The sequence below is a fragment of the Pyxicephalus adspersus genome, chromosome 2 (genome assembly GCF_032062135.1).
Source record: "Pyxicephalus adspersus chromosome 2, UCB_Pads_2.0, whole genome shotgun sequence".
NCBI classification, from domain to species: domain Eukaryota; kingdom Metazoa; phylum Chordata; class Amphibia; order Anura; family Pyxicephalidae; genus Pyxicephalus; species Pyxicephalus adspersus.
In genome coordinates, this window is record NC_092859.1 from 129,184,378 (window position 1) to 129,206,909 (window position 22,532).

Genomic DNA, 22,532 nt, shown 5'->3' on the forward strand with positions numbered 1-22,532 from the left:
TTGGAGTACACAGCAGACATGACCTGAAATCACTTGGTCCATAGATAACCACCCGAACAGATTTATGTCTCATAGAGGTGTTGTCGTTGTAATGTAATGTAAAAAGACAAAAGTAGCATGCAAAGCACAGTATAGTAATCTACAGAACTGAAATCACCGCTGCTTGTTTTCTAACTGCTATGATACATGCATCGAGGCACTAAGCACATCACCATTGTGATCTGCAATGACCTACCTAATATTAATTTCTGTATTTCAACCCCAACATATTTTTTATCATTCTCTGGTTAACTTTTAAGAGTTTTTCAAATTAATATGGTTCCTAAGTGCTATTTTTCTATAGATGCTATCGATGATTGATGAATCAATAGACACGCTGTTGTCTAATTTTAAACATACAATTATTAACACATACCACTGCCTTACATTATACTTGTACAAACTTTGACACAGCAGAAAAGGACTTTGACTTAATGATCTAAAAGGTGGGGAAGTGTAGGATACAAAAGGTAGGTGAAATGGAATGCTAATGGAGGCTACATTGTGATAGTTTAGAGAGAGAGAAAAAGATGAGTAAGAAAGTTTAAAGATGTTGATTTTGAGGGTTTGTTTAAATGTGTTAAAAGAAGGAGCAAGACTAATGGGACAGGGGAGAACATTTGGGGCAGCTCTAGAAAAGTCTTGAAGCCATGTGCAGAAAAAGGTTATTAGTAAAGAAGTCAATACAAGGTTATTTGAAGAACAGAGAATAGTAAAGAGGGTATTCATGTGTAAGGATAGAAATATAAGTCAGGACAAGAGCTGCTAAGTGATTCAAAGGCAAAGCAGAGTAGCTTGAATGTGATTCTGATGTGATGCAGCATTCATGATGTAAGAAACCAATAAATGGCATGTTAGGTAGAAGTATGTTGTGGTATTGATGGTGAGAAATCATGTGGGGTGGTGTTTTGGTGCTCTCTGAGGATAGGAAAAGGACAAATCTTAGAAATGTTGCCCTGGTGAAAATGGCAAGCACCATAATGTGCAGGCAAAGACTTGCAGAGATAGAGATCCACTGTAACCACTGCTAGTCTACGTGCATACATGCATTGTAAGCTATTGTGGAAGAAGATTAGAGAGGAACAGGTAGGGGACATTTTGGCACAGGAAAAAAAAGGAACACTCAGGTACCTAAATTATAATTGTAATTTAAGTTTAAAATTTTATGATTGCATATCTACAAAATATTGAACATATAAAATATAAAAATGTACTTTTTGTCACCTGGCGATGCTCACTAAATGACAAGCTTGAATTTCTTCAATGGCTTTCTATAATAATATTGTAATTTTATTCTGAGCCTATTATTCCAGTTTCAGAATAAAATCTCAATAATATTATAGAAGTTAACACATTTTCTCTATTCTTTTACTGATATAGCTAAATTAATGCATTTCAATGAAGCTAAGTCTTTCTCTCTCTATTTTATTGCTGCGCATTTCATGGTAATTATCTATTACAAAGTGCTCATGGCTTAGTGGATTTAAAAGAAAATGTGCAAGAGTGTATTTACTTTATAGAAAGCGCTTCCAGTAATGGATTAATCATTTGTTCTCTTACTAACTATATCCTTACTGGTAATGGATGTGAAATGTGATATTTGTAATACCATACCTAATGTTTAATATACTTCCAATACCTGGCAGGATCTCCATCTATTTGTAGTTGTGCTGGCTATTGAGACAAGCAGTAAATTAACTCTCAGTCATAGTAATTAATCTGGTTGATGCTAAGTATATGCTGAACATAATACAATGTTTGGAAATGTAGGTGATTAAAGGTTAGCATCAGTTTGGCTGAAGGGTTTAATTTTATTACATTTCATATATATTCTACCTGGCCAGTGTTATGACCTAGGTTGGTCAGGTCTAGGTTCTGCAATGGTATATGCCCAAATATTAAGTTACCTAACTCACTTAATATACTGATTGATTGTTTTTCCAGCAATGGATTTTTCTCTTCTGCTATGGCATGGGAATATTATAGGATGACAATGCCAGGAGTTATTGGGCTTGGATTGTAAAGGTGTGGTAGTGCAAGACATTTTCACACATGGATTGGCTACCAAAGGGTTCAGACCTTAACCTCATTAAGAACCTTTGGAACCTGCTGGAGAAGATATTACTTAGTGGTCTGACTGTTTTCTCTACAATACAAGAAATAAAGCAACTGAATGGAAATAAATTATGTGACAACACATACGATTACTTAAATGAAACAATGGTTAATGTGTTCATGTGTTCATATCCAACATAATACCAGTGAGGGTGACCAGGCAGTGTAAAATATATATATATATATATATATATATATATTTGTATATATATATATAGTAAGAATTTTATATTTTTTTTATTTTAGATCTCTACTTGCTACTGTTTTAAAACTAATAGTAACATTATCGTCCTTTTCCCATGAATTGCTGACATTGTTCTAAAATGGCAACTAATGGGAGGTTGAGTTTGTCAGTATAGTCGCTGTCTGCAGGACAGCGAGCCTAATCCTAATTCTTTTCCCAGGTGTGTTGGATATCCTGTCCCCTGCTATGTTCTGTAGTTTTCTCTGCTGGCTTTACATCACTACTGTGTCCTGTATTTATACAGATACCAGCAAAGAGAACCACATACACTACCAGGTGAGTTCTACTTTGGGCCTTGCACTTAATAAGAAGTTTCTAAATAAGTACTTTTAAATCATTACAGTATTTTTATACTAAAACTAGTGCAATGTTGTTTTTAGGCTATTGGTGCTTTTAACATTTTATTGGATCTCTTTCATATTCAATAAAGTATATAAACAGAGATTATTGTATCTAGTAACTGACAAGTTACTAATTTAATAATTTATAATGTACTACTTTGTAATTGCTTAGAGAAGTTATTATTTTTTTCAGCATAAATTCTTGCAGCCAAGGAAGTAGTGGCAGTAAAATGATAGTAACACTCAGGAGGCTCTAGGAGCTATTTGAGATTGTGAAAAATAATAATTGCTTGGGGCTCTCCAGGACACAAGAGACAGCCAACAGACTCTGTATTAAATGAGATTGGCAGGTGAAAGCTCTAAGCAGCTTCTATCTAAGGAGAATGGAGGTCAGTAATTCATAAAATAAGAAACTTCCTTTTACACATTGGGTATTTGTTTATTTCCAATTTTAGACATAAACCCAAACCTCTCAGCCATAAAACTAAAACCAGATTATATTTTAACCTATCAACAGGCTTTAAACCAAGATTGCTCTATCATTGCCCTACCCTATATTAAATCAAGTTATATAGGTATATCATTTGTTAGATTGAAAATGGTCCATCAAGTTCAAATAACATAAATCAATATAAATACTCTAGAAACCTACATGTTTTAGATAGAAACCAAAATGTATGAGTGTTCAAAAAAGGGCAAAATCAACATTAAAAAGCATGGTCCCTCCTATTGTGTGATGCTTCCCCCACTTCCTAGATTGTAAGCTCTTCTGGTCCCCTCCTCCCCCTCTGTCACTGTCTGTATGAGTCATTTGCAACTCCTATTTAATGTACAGTGCTGGGTAATATGTTGGTGCTATACAATTTCCGTACAATAATAATATTAATGGTCTAATTGCTGCAACAGAAAAAATGTCTCCCATAAAAATATTCCACATTTGTCCTTACTGTGAATAATACCTTCCAGACGTGGAGAATTAACTTCTTTTCCTCTAGATGCAGAGAATCCCCCGTCCTTTGCAATAATTCGAAAAATAGTTTTGCAGGGTATACATTTCTAGAGAGTGTTCATACAAACCCCCTACCCCTTAAATGTCTCTTCTTGTACTTGTCTCTTGTTCTCTTCAAGGGAGAATAGATTCAGTTCAGCTAATCTCTCCTCATAGCTGAGCTCCTCCATTCCTTTTATTAGTTTAGTTGCCCTTATCTGCAGTCTCTCCAATTTCCCAATTTACTTTTTATGAACTGGAGCCCAAAACTGGACGGCATATTCCAGATGTGGTCTGACCAATGCTTAGTACAGGGGCAGGATTATCTCTCCATTTCTGCAGTCTTTTCCTCTTTTAATACAAGAAAGTACCTTGCTAGCTTACAAATTACGACCTGGCATTGCATACTGTTTAAGTCGATGATCTACCAGATCTGTTAACCATCTGTGAAGTATTACTTTAAATCAGGGGTGCCCAACCTATGGCCTGCGGGCCACATCCGGCCTGAGCCTGGGATGGGTTTTGGCATGATGACGTCACTCTAAAAGAAATTTCTTCCCCTTTGGCTCCCCGCCGGAGTCCGTAAATGTTAAATGGTTCAGAGTACATAAATGTTAGCTGGTGTTCAGAGACACAACCTGCCCACCGCCCTAAGCCTGCAATCCATACGGGGGATATGGTCCGTGGCTCTGGCTCGTGCGCCCTCCCAAGTGGGGTCTTTCTCCTGACCCTGCTGGGGGGTGCACCGGCTAGAGCCACGAACCACCAACCAAAGTTGGGGACCACTGGTATAGATGTATTATCAATCATGCCTTTTTTTCATCTACCCTATCAGATCTACAAACCCATGAAATATACAATTTGCCATATAATTCCTGGGATATCACATGAGATTTCTTAGCCTCATATCCTACATGTTCTTTACAATCATTCTGTAAAACTAAATTAGTGCCGTCTGTGCATAAGGACATAAGCCTACTTACTTAACATTCGCTCCAATTCACTCTTTTATCTGCTCAATGCACCGTACTTCCCTTTCTCAGAGCTGCCATTGTAAAAGTCAATTTCTATTCTCTACAGATACATGAGTCTGACAGAGCATCCGATTTCAGCAAATCCTGTCCATAGACACATAGTAACACCTATAGCTTAGGCAAGCACATATAAATATTTATAAGCAGGTGCATTGTTTGCAGATCAAAGAAACCAAGGATATAAACAGGCTAGGGAAATTTACAAGGGCATCCCAGTCTGTTATTCAGTCCTTATGACTGGCAGTTCTTGTTTACATCATAATTTTCATTTAAAACCCTGACAAGTGGAATCTGAAAGACTGTGACCTTCACAGGGTCATTCAAATATTGCTGTGAGATCAGAAAGATGCAGATCATTTCCTAATGCCATTCATAATCCATATTTCAGCTGAGAACTACAGTGTTCTTTGTATTATATTTCCCGTTACGCACGTGACATTGGATTACGTCTGTTTTTCTGTGAGTCCAATAAATCAATAGACGTCATATGTAAAGATTCTCATCTCTGCAGTACACAATATTCATTGGCTATTTCTTCTATCAGATGTTCTCTATGCAGAATGAATAGGGTGCAATGACAAGGCCATGTGTTCCAAATATTGGCTACTTGGTAAACACAGAACATAGCGGTCTGAGATTATTTAAGTGATTTTCAAGGGAAGAAAATGTACAGAGAAACTAACTGGTAGCAAAGAGCATTCTTCAATGTGCCTGCCAATGGAAAATATCAGGATAATGGAATACATTTGTAACCACATGGACCAAAAGACCACATAGTGGATTTATTGATTAGATTTTAACATTTGGTGCTGATAATAAGTACATTGTATACAGATTGATACAGATCTGTGCTGGCCTGTGACACTTATTTATTTTCATTGTATTTATCACCATCAAATTATTACATTCACCAGAGGTTTGGGTTAGTATTAAGGTTAGCGTCTAGTTAAGAGTTTTGGGTATGGGTTCAGGTTACATTTTATGTTTAGTTATTAGGCTCAGAGCTCCAGTCTCAAGCTGAATCTTTAGCATCCAACACTTTCATATTCCATCTGATGGCCCCTACATCACTACAGAATGCACGGCACAATGATCAGTTAGGCATTCGATACACCTGTATTGTGTTAGGTGCTGAAGGTTCTTTAGCTGTCATAGCTCTTAAAGACATTAAAAATTTAAATTTTGGCCTGTTAGACAGGTAAGTATTGAGTCTTCTTTAAGTTTTTGCAGGTGACATAGTCATCATGAGTTGGGTTCAGGTAACTGGTTCCTTTAGTGGTTAGATTTATGTCAAAGGTTATTCTTTTGGGTTCAGACAAAGGTTTATTTGTAGGGCTTAGATTCTGGATAAGTAAGTCTCTATTATCTAAAACTTATTTTCTAATTTTTTTAAAAGAAAAAGGAAACACAGACCCACTGTCAGGTTTCACCAATCTAAGACTCCATTAGGAAAATTTCCCTCACTTACTGTTCTAGAGACAAGTTTTGGCTATAAATACAATTTTTGTTCTTTGGGTGTAATAAGTGTGTGCCAACATTATACTTGCTTCAAAAGGTATTGGTGGTCAAATTAGTGTACCAAAACTTCCAGCAGAAAAATGTATTTCCCTAAAGGAACTTGTCCACTTTACCCTATTACCTCTTCCCAAGCTTGGCTCCAACTTTTCTAGAGATGCCCCCTTCTCTGTGGAACTCCAGTTTTTGTCCTAATAGGCTTGCTCCTACTTTCGACTCCTTTAGAAAATTTCTTAAAGCCCACCTTTTCAAAGTTGCCTTGCCATCTTTATCTGATTCATCCTCACCGGTTAGCCACTATTCCAACAACATTATCTCCCATTGTGTACTTCTTTCCCCTATCTCTGATTGTAAGCTCTTTGGGCAGGGTCCTCTCCCCCTCCCGTGTCATGTTTCTACCTGTTTTGTACCCACAACCCCTATTACTTGTACAGTGCTTAATAACATGTTAGCTCTTTATAATGGTTTATAGGGTAATATTAATAAAAAATGCCCTGCAACAGGTAGCTACAACTATAATGGCTTTTAATGTTTTATGAACTATATTTCAGTATGGTAGAACTATCACATTAATACTTTTGATGTTTGTAGAGAGCAGCTATTAATGATGAAAGCTGCTGTTCATTTATTCAGATCACATCAATGATAATATGTGTAAAATTATAGGTGCTCACTTGAGTAAACAAATTATAAAGTCATATTTTATTTAATACATATGATAGCACTGTTCAAAGTAAGATCACCACCATAATCACCAAAAGCATAACTCCTTTACCAAACATAAAATCGTATTTATATTTGAAAAACTCTCCTACAATTTCTAAGGCTCAATCAACTAAAACAGAAATGAATATTAATTAAAATGGGCATATTAGATTGACCAGTAAGACTGCACTGTCTACAATACCTTTAACTTTAGTTCAATTATACACATAAAGTACTGAAATATGATTAACACTGAAATAGTGTCAAAGAATCAAAATCAAATACTGTATTTAAAAATGATCTTTTACAAAGTATATAATTGATGTAGTAAAGCTGCAAAGTGCAGTGATGAGATGATATCCAAAATATATCCAAGAAGCCATTGAGCGAGACGTGTTGGGGATTTCACACAAGACTTGATATTAGTATCATGACCCTATGTTAACATGAGCTCATAAGATAGTAATTAGCATAGGAGGACTATGTTCAGTTTTGCAATGTAAATCATTTTCCGAAGTAAAATACATTTCTTTTATAATCATTTTTGCCATAAAAAGACGTCTTTCTTCTCCCTCCTGATACACTATATCCAAACCCTATCCGGATGATACAGAATCATAGTGTTGTAGTAGTTAGCTTGGTAAAGCACTGTGAATCACATTTTTAAACCTTACTGAAACCCATTTTCTGCTGCTTCCAGCCTATATGTAATAGCTCCAGCATTGGCTGTACATCATTGTAACAAATCAGCTTTCTGATCCTGACAACAGTGGACCATTTCTGCACAATTTCAGTATGGCCTCCTGATGTCCCCATCAGGGGTGTCAGCTGTCACCCTAAAACAAGCACCAAACTCCGAACAAGCACCCTCATGGCAGAACAGGAATTATTTTAAAAAAATGCTGCAGGTTCAAAAGGATTGAAATCAACTTTTAAAACTACATGAAATTATAAAGTTTATATTCAGCACTAGTGATTAAGTGTAAATCTACTTTAAGTAATATTGATTTATTTTAATACAATAAAATAATTTTGCCATCCTGCATTTTTTTGTATTCTAGTTGCCGTTAGGAAACAGTCATTGGTTTTGTAAATGTAAAAATACTGCTTACCCAAATAATTGACTCCTTCTTCTGGTGTAATTGTTCCGTATTTGACCATCATTTTCACAAAGTCAATAAGAGTTTTCATGATGGTTATTAATGTTTCCTTTTCTTTAGCATCATTTTCTATGGACAAAATGTGTAAATTAGGTAAATTATTCCATTAAAAAAAAATCTAAATACATTATCTAAATAATCTAAAGTCATTTGTCTATATAAATCAATGAACAGTTAAAGTAATCCTGGCATATAGGTGGCATTAGATTCCAGTGCTTAGCCTTTGCCTTTAATACCACAGCCTTCTATACACAGTGGGACATCTAATGACAAGTGGTAGCGTTCAGCAGATAGTCTAGGTCAGGGGTCAGCAAACTTTTTTGGCTTCTAGGCCATTTTAGGAGGTCAAGAAGGCATACTAGGCCGGACTATCCCTCGAGTCCGGCGCTGGTGGCTCCGCCCCCAGCGAGGAACGCCCCTGAAAGGGAATCCCTCTCCTCTGTAATGCATAATGTCCCCGGCGGCGGTATATAGGGAAGGGGGGCATAACAAGGAGGCTCAAAAGCCGTGGGTTGCCGACCCCTGCCAGCCGCGATTAGGCTAGATCAACTGGGGGGGCATTAGGCCGGAACGGACTACTGACTAGGCTGTATCTGGCCTAAAGGCCGGAGTTTGCCTACCCCTGGTCTAGGTGATTATCATATATAGCACAACCAGCAATATACACCAGTCTTCCTAGGGCAACCAATTATGGACACAGTGGCAAGTGGAAGTGTTCTGTATGCATGTATTGCTGTTCTTTTATCCTAAGATCAGAGCCAGAGGTTATAAGCTCCCATAAACCTGCTTACTCAGGGAATGCACTCTGGAAAAATACTTTACCTGTGGCTTCACTTCTAGTGACCTCTAAGGCCTAGGACCAGAAATCAAATGCAGGTACCCATTGTTTTGTTATTCTTTTATTTTCCAGTGGAGATTTCTACAGTGGGGAAGGAGTCTGCCATCAAAAAATCATTATTCATCATATACCTGAATTAAGGCTCTTTATGAGTTGATAGAAGTTTGGAAAATATTGTAAATCTTCAAAGTTTTCTTCCAATGACATTCCATCTCTCCTTTCCAAATTAGACGCAGGGGTCCAGTCACTGTCACCTACATTGCTGCTCTGTTCTGAGGCTTCATTCTCATGAGGTTCCTTAATTGCAAGAATACAATACACAATTTTTTATAATGATAGATTGTGTTTATATGTTTTTACGACTTAATATGTTTTTATGAAGAGAAGCCAAATGATGGATTTTTTATGTAAGAAAACAAATGTGGATGAGGTCTTATGTTTATTTGAACATTTTATCCTGCCCATGTAGTATAATAGCGGAATAAAACATTCATCCCTGCAGAAAATGCCCGTGCTTTAATAAGAGTTTTATAAGAGTTAATAATTACACCTCAACAACATTACTCAGCATTGCAACTTCAACTGATAATATAGATGTCAAATATTTGCTTTTCTGACATAATTAAATAGAGCTGCCCAGCAACAAAAATATTTTATTAATTTTTAAAAAAGGTGGCGTATGGTGTAATGAGTCATCTCCTGGCATGTATCCTCTATGGACTGCTTGGTGTAATTCATGATTGCACGTGGTGGGTATTTTTATCCTCCATGATATATTAAAAAACAATAATCTAGGTGGCACAACAGAGACATTCCCAAATGGTACAATAGGATGCACCACAAGACTGGATGTCCCTTAGGATGGAAAGGATTAGGATTAAACACTTTGGCCCTGATTTATTAAAGCTCTCCAAGGCTGGAGAATATACACATACATCAGTGAAGCTGGGTGATCCAGAAAGCCTGGAATGGACTTCTTCAAAGTTATTTGCTAGCAAATATTTTGAATCCCGGACCAGATCCATACCAGGTGTGCTGGATCACCCAGCTTCACTGATGAAAGTGTATATTCTCCAGCCTTGGAGAGCTTTAATAAATCAGGCTCCTTGTAATACATTAAAACAGAAATCTGGGCAAATTTGTAACCCCTCGTCACTTTCCTTCCCCTGAGAAGTCCTCTCTCATAAATTTAATAAACAAAAACCTCTCTTCTTCAATTACTAGCATTATCCCTTCTTTTTCTGGTGGTAGGGGGTGGGCTTACATTTTTCCAGGACTGAGCACTGCTCATGTAATAATGTTTGACATTCAGTCCTGGATACTGTGAGTTCAGCTCATGACACCATCCCATAGGGGTATGAAAAGTAAATGGGTGAGGACTGAGGAGGTCAGGCACATGAAAAACTAAGGGAATTTTACTAATTCATTTGGGAGAGTAGGGCCTTTTTGAATTGGCGTAATGGATATACATAGATTACATCACCTGATGCCTCCAAAAATGGAAAGGAGTAGGATTAGGTAGTTATTGTTTTTGCTAGGTTTACCCCTACTATTTTCACTTTCAGTGACGGGAAGGTTATTTCTTTAAAAGAAAGACTTTCTCAATGGGTTTAGGGAGGATTAGAGTGCATGTCTGTTCTTCAATTCGTGTCTGTTGCTGTTAAGTGTATTCCCAAAGCTTTTTGTCCTTGTGAGCTCAGGACAATAAGTGGCAGGAAATCTCCCTCACGAGGACATAAACAGTAAAGAATTACTGACATGGTGTACAACATTTCTGCATTACTCTTGAAAAAAAAAAAAAAAAGAAAAAAAATGAAATATAAGTCTTAGATGAAAAAATCATGTGATCTGTCTTTAACTTCCTTTTGTAAAACATCATGTGATCTTATCTATTACTTACAAAATTTACCCAAAAGGCTGATTTTCCAGTGCTTATTTTTCAGCAGTGATCCCTACTGATCTGTACCAAGGTCAGCCTTATATGTGAGAAGTTCATACATCATTTATGGGAATGAAAAAGTATTATTTTGTGACAAAGAAATAACCTTAAGCTTTATGACCAGGGATAGTGGAATAGCAGAACATGGAAATTATTATAAGCCAAAATGTCTAGTTCAGTTTCCATCACCTAATTACATTCCTACCTCCTGTCCCATACTATTATATAGACATTTCCTTTAAAAGCGTCAGTAAATGATTATTTCCCGAGGCCACAATTTGCTCATTATTCCACATCCACCAATCAGGATAAAGAAAATTACCATTCTCCTCTCCTGGTTCTCCTTGGTGTTGACGTCTGTTCTGACTGCAGAATAATCCAGATCTTCTGATCCCTTTTCGCGATTTTTAGCCTCATTAGCAATTAGCTGTTGTAAAACAACAGCCACCTCATCTTCTAATGTGTATGCCTGGCTTTCTGTAATCTGGTAAAAAAACGACAATGGTCATTTAATTATATTTAGCTCATTACATCATACTGTTGAATCAGCCCAACAGTAATGCTGCCAACTGCAGGGCACGCCAAGTGGACCATTTATTTTACTGTCCGTTTAGAGGAAAACTAAGTAGAGAAGAAGTATAGAAGCTGCCATGGCTGACAGTTCTTGGCTGTCATGCCGGCCCAATGGGTTCAGTATTTTCTTAGTCACTAGGATTGAAAAAGTTTTGAAGATTTGTAGTTATTCCAATCTGACTTTCCCCATTCTAATGATTATTGTTTCAGAAAGAACTGAAGATGAAGACAGCCAAACAATGTCCAAGAGGAGATCAGCATGGGAAGCTGGCTTTCTCAGCACAGGGTGCACAGAAATCAAAAAACATCATAATAACACTGTATTTTATTTGCCAGGTACGTATCAAACTCTGCCAAACTAACACCTGGCACAAGATAATATATATTCATTTGATCTGGGACACCAAGCATTAGTCTAACGAAACAGGAAATTATTGCATTCTGAATTGTAAACAAATGTTAATACAGATATGGTGCTGAAATGTATACAAAAAAGGAAGAAACAAATACAACTGCATCTGGTACTTCTTTCACAATGCTACTGAAGGTCATGTAATGACAACAAATTGATAAACCATATTTATTCCCTCATCCCCCTCATATCATAGATATCTCCCTTGTATGGATCACTTTATCTTCCATAACCCACCATGCACTCATCAACTAGCCCAACTGAATACCGCTACACTCCACCCCTGCAAGCCCTCGCAGGTTAATATAAATTATCATGAAGCACTGTTACCACCCAGTAGCCAATGGGAGTTCTCCCAGCAGTTTACAAGGATAACAGGCAGCAGGCAGCAGAGCTGTGTTGTTAATACAAACGGATAGAAACTTACTTGTAGTTAGGCAGCACTCTGCGTTAATTTACTTTAGCCCATGGAAGTTCGGAAAGGGAGTGTTGGGGGAAGGGTGTTGCACGCACCATTGACCATTTCTCATCAATTGAGTGAATGTATTAATCAAAAAGTCAAGAATGTCTGACTTTCCAGTAGATTCATGTTAGAATTCATGATTTTATCAAACCTAATGTCTAATACAGCCATTCTAAACTAGGGTTACTTAAGATGTTACCAGGGGTTCCTTGAGTTGTTTGTGTATATTCTGATCCTGCATGGTTCTGTGTATAACACCACTTGCCAGAGCCATATTCATACTAATGATCATTTTAGCTGTCTTAAAGGTTAGCGGTCTGACCACCATTGTAGGGGACGTGCTTCACATGGACCATTATTATAAGGGGTATTTCCCAATGATCCCTGATAAATTTATTTTGGCAGGGGTTTCCCAAGAAATGAAAAATTTTATGAGTTACTCTGGTCTAACATAACAATAACCATTGTATGGGTTCCTTAAGACATGAGGGGTTGATTTTCTAAATGAATAAAAAAATGTTCACCCAATAGATGAAGTCAAGCTGTGTTCATTTTTATTATCCAATTACCTAAATATATTTGTGTACATTTTCTTGAACATGATTGGTATTAAAAGTGATCCTAGTTTCATGGTATGCCAAGAGGTTAATCTCTACCCTTTTAACAAATCCACCTGTAAACATGGATTATACTTTCAGCTTTAAAAATTTAGCTCTTAGTAATCTGAGCATTTTATGGATGCCGCAAGTAAAGAAAAAGCAATAACATAATGTCACAGTGACTCAAGTCATTTTTTCTGGTAAAATGTTGTGAATTGAGGCTATTTTAATAAAAATGCTGGTAGTCATCAGTGGAATTGCTGCCAATGTTTTCTCCTCCTCTATCTTAGTCATCCAGCTCATGTCCCACAAGTCAGGATAAGCATTGGCTGTCTCCTCTCCCTGCTGCCGGTAGAATTGATTTATTAAGCCTCTTGGCGTCTAATTTCTTCATTTATTGTCTGCAGACCTGTCTGAGACGTGCTGGAGCTCCGGCTCTGTATCTTTAACTTCCTTTTATTGCAAGCACACTAACTGTAACCCAAGCATTGTCTCTAAATAATATACATTTTCCTTGATGATCAAAGGTTTTTCCTTTTTGAATTTTACTTCTAAAATGTTATTACAGTGTAAAAACATCAAATATCAATTTACACTAAAGAAATCTTACCAGTCCAACATTGCAGCCAGAATTACATTTCAAGTTATTACCGCTTAACTTCAGGAAAAGACCAGAACACACCAATAAAATAAAGATATGTAAATTTTTTATTTACCATTTTTATGAATTGTAATTCTGTCCAGAAAAATGAAATGCACCAATATGCTACTCTCCATTTAAAAGTGCACCAGTGTGCAGACTATGGGCATTAAACAACTTACATATTCTTAGCAATCAAAAATAGAACTCGAAAACAAGGCACCCAACCTCTCTGGTTGCTTTTGTTGAGAAATTATTCTTTCCAATTGTGCAATTATAAGATCCTCAAGACACTAGAAATAGGTTTCAGTTAATTTGTATAAGCTTAAAAACACCTGCAAGATGTCTTAACACAAGTTCCTTGACTGCTAAATCCCATTTGGGGTTGTTGGGCAGCTTGGAGGCAGTTTCTTACATGATGGATGCCGGATTTTATCAGCTCCCCAGGACTCTCCTTTTCTCTGTGGCAATGTTTCTTAAACACACTTCCCCCAAAGTTTGCTAGGAGTTCCTTTAGTATTGGGTAATTTGTGCCTCTCAGGTCAGTTACCCCTAATGCCAATGATCTATTTGGCTACCTATAAATATGGCAATCTTTTCCACTGAACAACAATGTAGGAGGTATTCATCCCATTGGCCACCAAGCTAATGTACCATAAACTGGGCATATCATAATAATTGGCAGGGGCTCATCTTATTTCCTTCCTCTGTGGCCCTTTGATTTTCCTGCCTTCAGCCCCTCCTATTCAGTCTGAAATAATTGACATCCATGTATGGATGTAAGAGGGGTTTTTGTGATATATTCCCCAATTTCGCTTGATAACATCTGTGAAAATATTTCTGATTGACGGGTTATTTGGTTCTACTGGTCTTTTATGCTCCTACCGTGCAATGATTTTATGGCTTACCTGTTAATTTTGACATTGGAGGTAGATATCCTTTATAGATACAATAGAGTTCAGGAGTAATTGTTTTATTTTACTGAAAACCCTTTCTTTCTGTTTCATCTTTTATTTGGGTGTTTTATTCTGTTTTTCACATTGTCATTTTATGTCTCTATCTATGTATATCTTGTCCTAGTTACCTATGTATCTTTTTTATTGTTTTGTTGTATTTTGTTGATAAAATATAAATACTCTTTTAAACAAAGAAACACCTTCATTGTGTTACATTAGAAGGCTGGTGGCCAGATTTCACTGCCTGTGATGTGAGTTTCAGAATTATTTTTTTCACAATGCTTATGATGGCTTATTTTAAAAATTCTTTTACTATGTGTTCAAATTCTGTAAACAAATTTAGCATACATCACATAGGCACAAATAAATTCGATAGGCTATAAATGGTCAAAATATTTTTTTAGTTTTGGATGATACATGGTATGCATTCATTTCAGTCCCCACTGTTACCAGGACTAGTATTCCAATAGGGACACCTGTTCTGGTGAAAACTAAAGCTGCGTACACACTTGCAATTTTTGTCGTTGGAAAGGATCTTTCACAATCCTTTCCAACGACAAGGGAGTGCACGATACATGAACGGTGCTGTACATACAGCACCGTTCATGCTCTATGGAGAGGGGAGAGCGACGGAGCGGCACCCTGCTGCGCGCTCTTCCCTTCCCTTTCATTAGGATCGGCTGTCGTCCATCGTCCGTGGATCCGGCAGGTCGGTCGTCCGGACGATGGACGACACCGACTGTACACACGGCAGATTTTCGCCCGATAATTGGCCGATGCCGATTATCGGGCGGTAAAAATCTGACGTGTGTACGTAGCTTAAGAGGCAAACTTTCTTTATTGTGAATACGTTTATTCTCTGTTCCTGTTCTATCTTTAGAAAAGGAAATTAATAGATAAAAAAAAATTAAAAAAAAATACAAAAACTTTCCTGAAAAAAGGCAGGTCCTCAAGCATTGTATTGGTGTCTGTGTTCCTGCTGCAGATAATGGGTCTGATATGTTAAAGCTCTCCAAGGCTGGTGAAAATACACTTTCATCAGTGAAGCTGGGTGATCCAGCAAACCTGGAATGGATTTCCTAAAAGTCATTGACTATTTCTAAGCAAATGTTTGCAATTCTGGACCAGAAACACTTTTTCATTGTGAACCTGGGTGATCTGATCCAGAATTGAAAACATTTGCTAACAAATAGCAAATGACTTTTGGGAAAACTATTCCAGGTTTGCCAGATCACCCAGGTTCACTGATTAAAGTGTTTCCTGACCAGCCTTGAAGAGCTTTAATAAATCAGGCCCAATGTTTTTGCCCTCATCTATGGTTCAGAAGGTGACTAAGGCAAATATTCATGAGAAATCTTTGTAATGGAGATAGTTTGGAAAGATAGAAACCTCTTCAGGCTGCATTCTTCCCTGTTACTCTCTTGGGCTGATTTTCTAATACCTTATGTTCCAAAGATAAAAGTTACAATGATTTGTCTGATTTTTAGATGGCGAACATTTGTAATTCAAGTGATACCGTTTATTGGCTCCAAAATGGCTCCCTAAATACCCTAAATGGCTTCACAGAATGGAATAACAATGATATTAATAAAACCCCAGTTGTCTATCTGTATATTGATCTGTATATCTGCTAGCTTTACATTTTAAAAAGAAATTAAAAGCTGTACACTAAACAACTAACTACAATTACTTCATTACTTACCAGACCAAGATTTAGGAGCTTGGATACAATCTTATCAAATACCCCTCTGTCATTTTCTTCATAAATTTTCCATGCAATCTTCTGAACAATATCTTCTGCAGTTAATGGGGTTCCATCTAATTGGTGGAGACCATCGGGATCATCTAAGGGAATACATGAAATTATAATCTATGCTACAGTCTGTTCCCTGGTTATAAATACCAATTAGATCAGAGCAAATGATGGTAAATTAGTACATGATTATGACATGATTCAAGCTTTTGCATCACACCATTAGGCACAATCCGTTCATTTGTTTCATTGAAGTAAAAGTAAAAATATTGGAGCAAAAAAAGAATAAGCTTCAGATTTGTGTATGACATATGCAAAGTACTGACTTGAGAAAAAAACATGCAAACATTAAACACTGTCATTAAATGTTAATCTAAAAACAAACTTCAAAGCTTGGTAAACTGCTGTAAAAAAATATTTTACATTTCCTTAAACTTTAAATTATTCTTACTAGAAGCCAGCATATAAATGTACACTTTACAGTTGTGATACAACATACACTGTATTATGCTCATTACAATAATTAAAATATGTCTACAAACAACTGCAGATATTAAACCATTGGGAATTAAATCTCCCACAATACTATAAAATAATAATTAAATGGGAAGTACCTTATGCATAATATTCTTTCTAATTTTATATATTACCAAATTGGGGAAAATATGATTAATTATTTAACATTAAGTAATGGTGTCAGAACCAAAGGGCTTACATTTCTAAGTTGTCTAGGGATTACAATGGTCTTCAAGCACAGAATATCAATTTTTCCTTTTAACAAGAATTTTCTAATATTAAATAGCAAACTGGTTCCTGCATATCAGATAACTGAGCAATTATTGATGCAGCATCCAATAACCTTCATCACAGAATATACACAAAAGTGTTCTCTAATATGTCAGTTGTGAGTTTCAGAACTGATAACATAAAACTAAAAGAACATCAAAATCATAGCAAAAAATCAACAAAAAATGAATAAAAATGTAAAAATAGTAACCCTATACTCACATAATCCTACTATTTGACTTTAAACTACTTAAAATTGTCGTAACCCTTTTTAAACCTTTGGCTCCATATAGTATTTCACTTTCCTTTTATATTATATTACTAGCATGTACAATAATATTCAGATATTTTGGCACTCTGTGGTCTTTATTTTAGCCTTTTGTTACTAAACCACTCTCTCAATATATGTTATGATTTGCACCTATTATAATTGTTTATATTTATAAATTTAATACGCGTCTGTTGTGTTGTTTTAAAAGTTTTCAGGGTTTTATTTATATCTTATATTGTGGTATGTCTAGTCAAGTCTCTACCCTCCCCTGAGAAAGCCATACGCGATAGGCGTCGGAAAAATCAGAAGACCCTAATTTTCCCAAAGCTTTCTGTGAATCCTTTGGATATATATTGTGTATTTAGTTGTATTTTGAGTTGTTTCACACTTGTTTGCTCATCAGTAGCTCAGTTAAGTTATGTTTAGCCTAATATGATATCCTTCACTTTTTTAACCTATTTGTTTGTTGCAACAAAAAAGCTTTTTTTCTTCTCTTTCTATAAATTACTGATTACAAAATGTATGCTATGATAAAAATACCTTCATCTTTATAATCCAGTCCACTTTTGGTGGAGTCAAAATACTCCACTGGCTTCAGGCTCTTTGTTGAGTCTGCATCAGCGGTGGTGGTCCTTTGGCCAGCAGACGTACTTATTACTCCACCACTTCTTTTCACATTCTTCTCTTTCTCAGCCAGTGACATCAAGAAGCTCAAGTCATCCACAAGAGAATCATTTTTAGTTTCTACAAAAGACAACATATTTTAAATGTAGTATTTTTTATTGTATAGCAATAAAACTGCTTCTCCAAGGTTATTGTGACTTACCTGTGCTTGCACCTCTGCTCACTGTGTCAGCCTCAGCAATCTTTTATAGGGAAAGGAGATTGAAAAACAGATGACTATCATTTTACTTTTTTCTCATAAGCATTTTGCATTGTGACTTGTGCTTTAATCTAAATCGATTTCAAGAAAAATGTGCTGTAGTCTCATTTATATATTTTACGTATTTAAAAGTGAGATAAAGAAAGCAATGGTTTGCAGAAATGCATAGCCACAAACCAAATCAGGTGTCTAACAAGGTTGATTTAATATCAAAATGTAAATCCCATAGCCTCTGTGTACATGATGCTGTAAGATAATATCCATCATTTGATCTATGTGTATCTAATGTTGGAACATAATCTCCATATTGTACCCTATGTATACCAAATGTAATGTATTACATGTATCATACCCTCTGTGTACATGATGCTGTAAGATAATATCCAATGTATGCTCTATGTGTTCCTAATGTTGTAACATAGTATCCATGTTCATACCCAAGTGTACCTAACATAATACCCATATCATATCTATGTGTACATATCTATGAAATATAACCCCTATACCATAATCTTTGTGCATATAATCTAACACAATTGACATACTATACCATATGTGTACATAATGCTGTAACATAATCCCAATATCATACACTATGGGTGCATACTGGTATAGGCACAAACCCTATACCTTAAGCTAGGTACACACTTGAAATAATTATTGTTAGAAAAGGAACGACTAACAATTATTTTGAACGATCGTATTTTGCACAATTCTGTACATGCTGTAATGATACGATTGTTTAAATATAATCCACCAATAGTGTACACACGCTAGGTACAATCGTTTGAACAATGCGGGAAGTGACATGTAAAGGAGAAAGTGTACTGCAGAACAATCCACGATCACTGAATGACTGTACACACAATAGGTAGTGAACGCTCGTCGCTTAATCAGATCCGCCGAGACAGTCGTTCGTTTCCAGCGACAATCCTCGTTTGTCGGCAGTTTGTGCACTTTTTTTGTTAACGATTATCAGACAATCGGTTGTTAGTCGTTCGTTTCCAACAATAATTATTGCACATGTGTACACAGCTTTACCCTAGCCATACGTAATGTAATGTAATAACATAAACCCCATACCTTACCCTAGCCATACATAATGTCATACCATAAACCAAATACCATATATCCTATATATACATAAGGTTGTAATATAAACCCCATAGTGTACTATTTATATATGCCCGGGTATACCATGTTTTATGTTATACCATAAAACGCACATTTTAATTTTTGTACCAACCAATAAGGTTTTATCTCCTTTATATAGATCACACATAGAATTTACACTTACCATATCTGATATCCCAGGAAAAAGCATAGTCACCAATTACGTTTATTTTGCATCTACAACACATTTGTGAGGATCACATTTGTATGAACATATTGAAATAATTAATTTCATAATACTTGTAGCACTCAGTCTATATCTATGAACAAACTGGACACAATCTATTTTACCGTGTTTAGTAAATATTCTATACATATGCCCTGACAATATTCTATTGATCAGAAATGAGTCAAATCATAGAGTCATATGTAGACACACGTCACTTTACCTGCTCTTCCAGGGGTCTTTCTACACTTAGTTCTCTATTATGAAGAGCTTTGTCTAGGAAGAAGAAAAAGTCAGAACGGATAGTTAGTACACAAGATATAAAAAAGGCTTTGTTTTTTAATTAACAAATACATTATGTTGTTAATTAAAATGTTAATCAAGTACTGTGCTTTATATGAAATGTTATTTCTTTAAGAGTAGGTTGTGGAGAAACATGTCTAATCGGATTATTTTAATCTGGGGATTAGAAGGGAAAATCTCTGCTGGCCTCTCATCATAGCCATCCTGCACTGCAACCCTTCTATTACAGACTAATGTATAACATCAAAGTATAATAGCAAATCAGTTATTGTATACGTATTTCCTGCACTGCAACCCTTCATTGACAGACTAATGTATAACATCACTGAATCCTCTTATTACAAAGTAATATATACCAATGATGTATAATATAAAATATACTTATATCCAGCATTGCATCCTCCTATTATAAAGTAATGTACAACAATACAGTGATTTCTGTGCATATGCAACTTATACTGCATCCTTCTATTACAAACTAATGTATAACATGAATGTAGAATTTTAATTCATTTACTGTAAATCTACATCCTCCTATAACAAATGTATGTATTCCAATGTTTAACAGTAAATTAATTGCTATCTATGTACATTCAGCGCTGCATCCTTTTATAATAAACTAATGTACAACAATGTTTATTAGTACATAGGTTACTATATATCTTCATCATGCACTGCATCTTCCTATTTAATACTAACATATGACATAAATGTATAAGAAAACATTGGTTGCTGTATATCTCCAGCGCTCTGTTCCCTTATCACAAACTAGTGTATAACATAGATATATAATAGTATATTAGTTACTCTATAACTACATCCAGCACTGCACCTTCTTATAATAAACAAATGAGTAAAAATGTATAATAGTATGTTTTTTGCTTTCAATGCACTGCATTCCCCTATTACATATTAATGTATAACAAAAATGTATATCAGTAAATAAATTACAGTATATCCACATTCTGCAATGTATGCTTCTTTAATAAAATAATGTATAATAAAAATGTATAATAGTAAATTAGTTCTTGCATATCTACATTCTGCACTGCATCCTCCTATAGTATACTACGGTACAACAGTGTATAATAAATAGTACATGGGTTGCTGTACATCCTGCACTACATCTTCTTATTACAAACTAATGTATAATAGTAAAACAATTCCAGTATATCTAATTTCTGCACTGCATCCTTTTATAATAATCTAATATATAATATTTAATAATAGTGAATCTGGTATTATATACCAGTACTGTAGCTTCCTATTTTAAACCACTGTATAAGTGAAAATTGATTGCTAGTCTCTTCACTGCACCCGCTTATTATTATAAATAATATATATCAGTGTATGATGGTTAATGAATAGCTGTCTATGTACATTCAGCACAGCATCTTATTATAAAACATAAATATATACCAGTATAATAATTGCTATATGTCACATCCAGCACTGAATCCTTACTATTACAAACTAATATAAAATATATCAGTACATTGAATGCTATATATCTGTATTGTGCACTGATGATTAATACAAATGTGTAACAATGTATAATAGTAATGGATTGTTGCCTATGTACATCCCACACTGCATCGCTTTATTCTAATTAACAAATAATAAATATAGAAAATACAGAAATGTGTTCCAGTGCATTGAATGCTATATATATATATATATATATAAATAAATATAAACATGTATAAATACATAAATATATTCTACACTGCATCTGAATATTAGAAACTAATATATAACAATTATTATAGTGAATAGATTACTTTGTATTTACATCCAGCACTATGATCTCTTATGATAATCTAATATATAAATTAATATTTTGTTATATATGAAACATTTGTATTAGATGTATTAATAATATGTATCCTGAAATAATCCCTGCATCCTCCAGCATTGGCCCCTATATATATCCATATTCTGCCCTCACCTTGGGTGCTGTCTGGTTTGGGGAATCCCTGCACACAGCTGATTGCCCCCAGCAGGGCAGTGAGGACACAGACAGATTTAGGATCCATGGTCCGGTGCTGGTCAGGCGATGTTATTGTGGCAGTGATCGGTGCATGGACCGGCGCTGGGATGAGGCTGGCGGAGCTGTCCGGGGCTGTGGTGCTGAACAGTGCGGATTCCCTGTGTGGGTCATCAATGAGGAGCGCTGATTGATGTGTCCGCTGCACGGCGTCCTGTGTGCGTCACCCGCCCGTCACATGTCCGCACACAGCCGCCCGCCCCCGCCAATACAGCTGTGCGGCACATGGACACCTGCACTCCACCTATGGCCATGTAAAACCCCCTCTGATTGGAGGATGCCGAGATCTGATTGGGCCAGGAAGACACGCCCATTTCTGATGATGCCCCGGACTTACACATAGATAGCTATTGGTTCATAGAGGAGAGGGGTGAGGAGGGAATGCTGCTCACTGAGCACATGCTGCCATGTATACTGAGTGTCACTTACTGCCTTCATACTTCATCAATCCAACACACCAAACCATCAGCCATCCAACTATCACACAATCATGGTCATCAATATATCAGTGATCCAGCCATCATCCAGTTATCAAATCTTAAGTAATTCAACCAGCACACTATTATCAATCCATCACACAGTCATCAAT

General features: G+C 36.0%; 1 protein-coding gene across 1 annotated transcript in view; it reads right to left on the bottom strand.

Annotated features, from left to right (window-relative positions):
• SCG3 (secretogranin III) overlaps nt 1-22,113 on the bottom strand; it is a 41,137-nt gene extending 19,024 nt beyond the window's left edge. Inside the window, exons 1-8 of the mRNA XM_072402381.1 lie at nt 21,845-22,113; nt 19,817-19,869; nt 18,198-18,237; nt 17,912-18,115; nt 16,264-16,406; nt 11,241-11,402; nt 9,111-9,276; nt 8,094-8,210 (exon numbers count right to left, since the gene is read on the bottom strand). Coding sequence (XP_072258482.1) covers nt 8,094-8,210; nt 9,111-9,276; nt 11,241-11,402; nt 16,264-16,406; nt 17,912-18,115; nt 18,198-18,237; nt 19,817-19,869; nt 21,845-21,932 — 973 coding nt within the window. The 5' untranslated portion in view covers nt 21,933-22,113. The remainder of the gene's footprint in view (nt 1-8,093; nt 8,211-9,110; nt 9,277-11,240; nt 11,403-16,263; nt 16,407-17,911; nt 18,116-18,197; nt 18,238-19,816; nt 19,870-21,844) is intronic.
• Between the last annotated feature and the right edge of the window lie 419 nt (nt 22,114-22,532).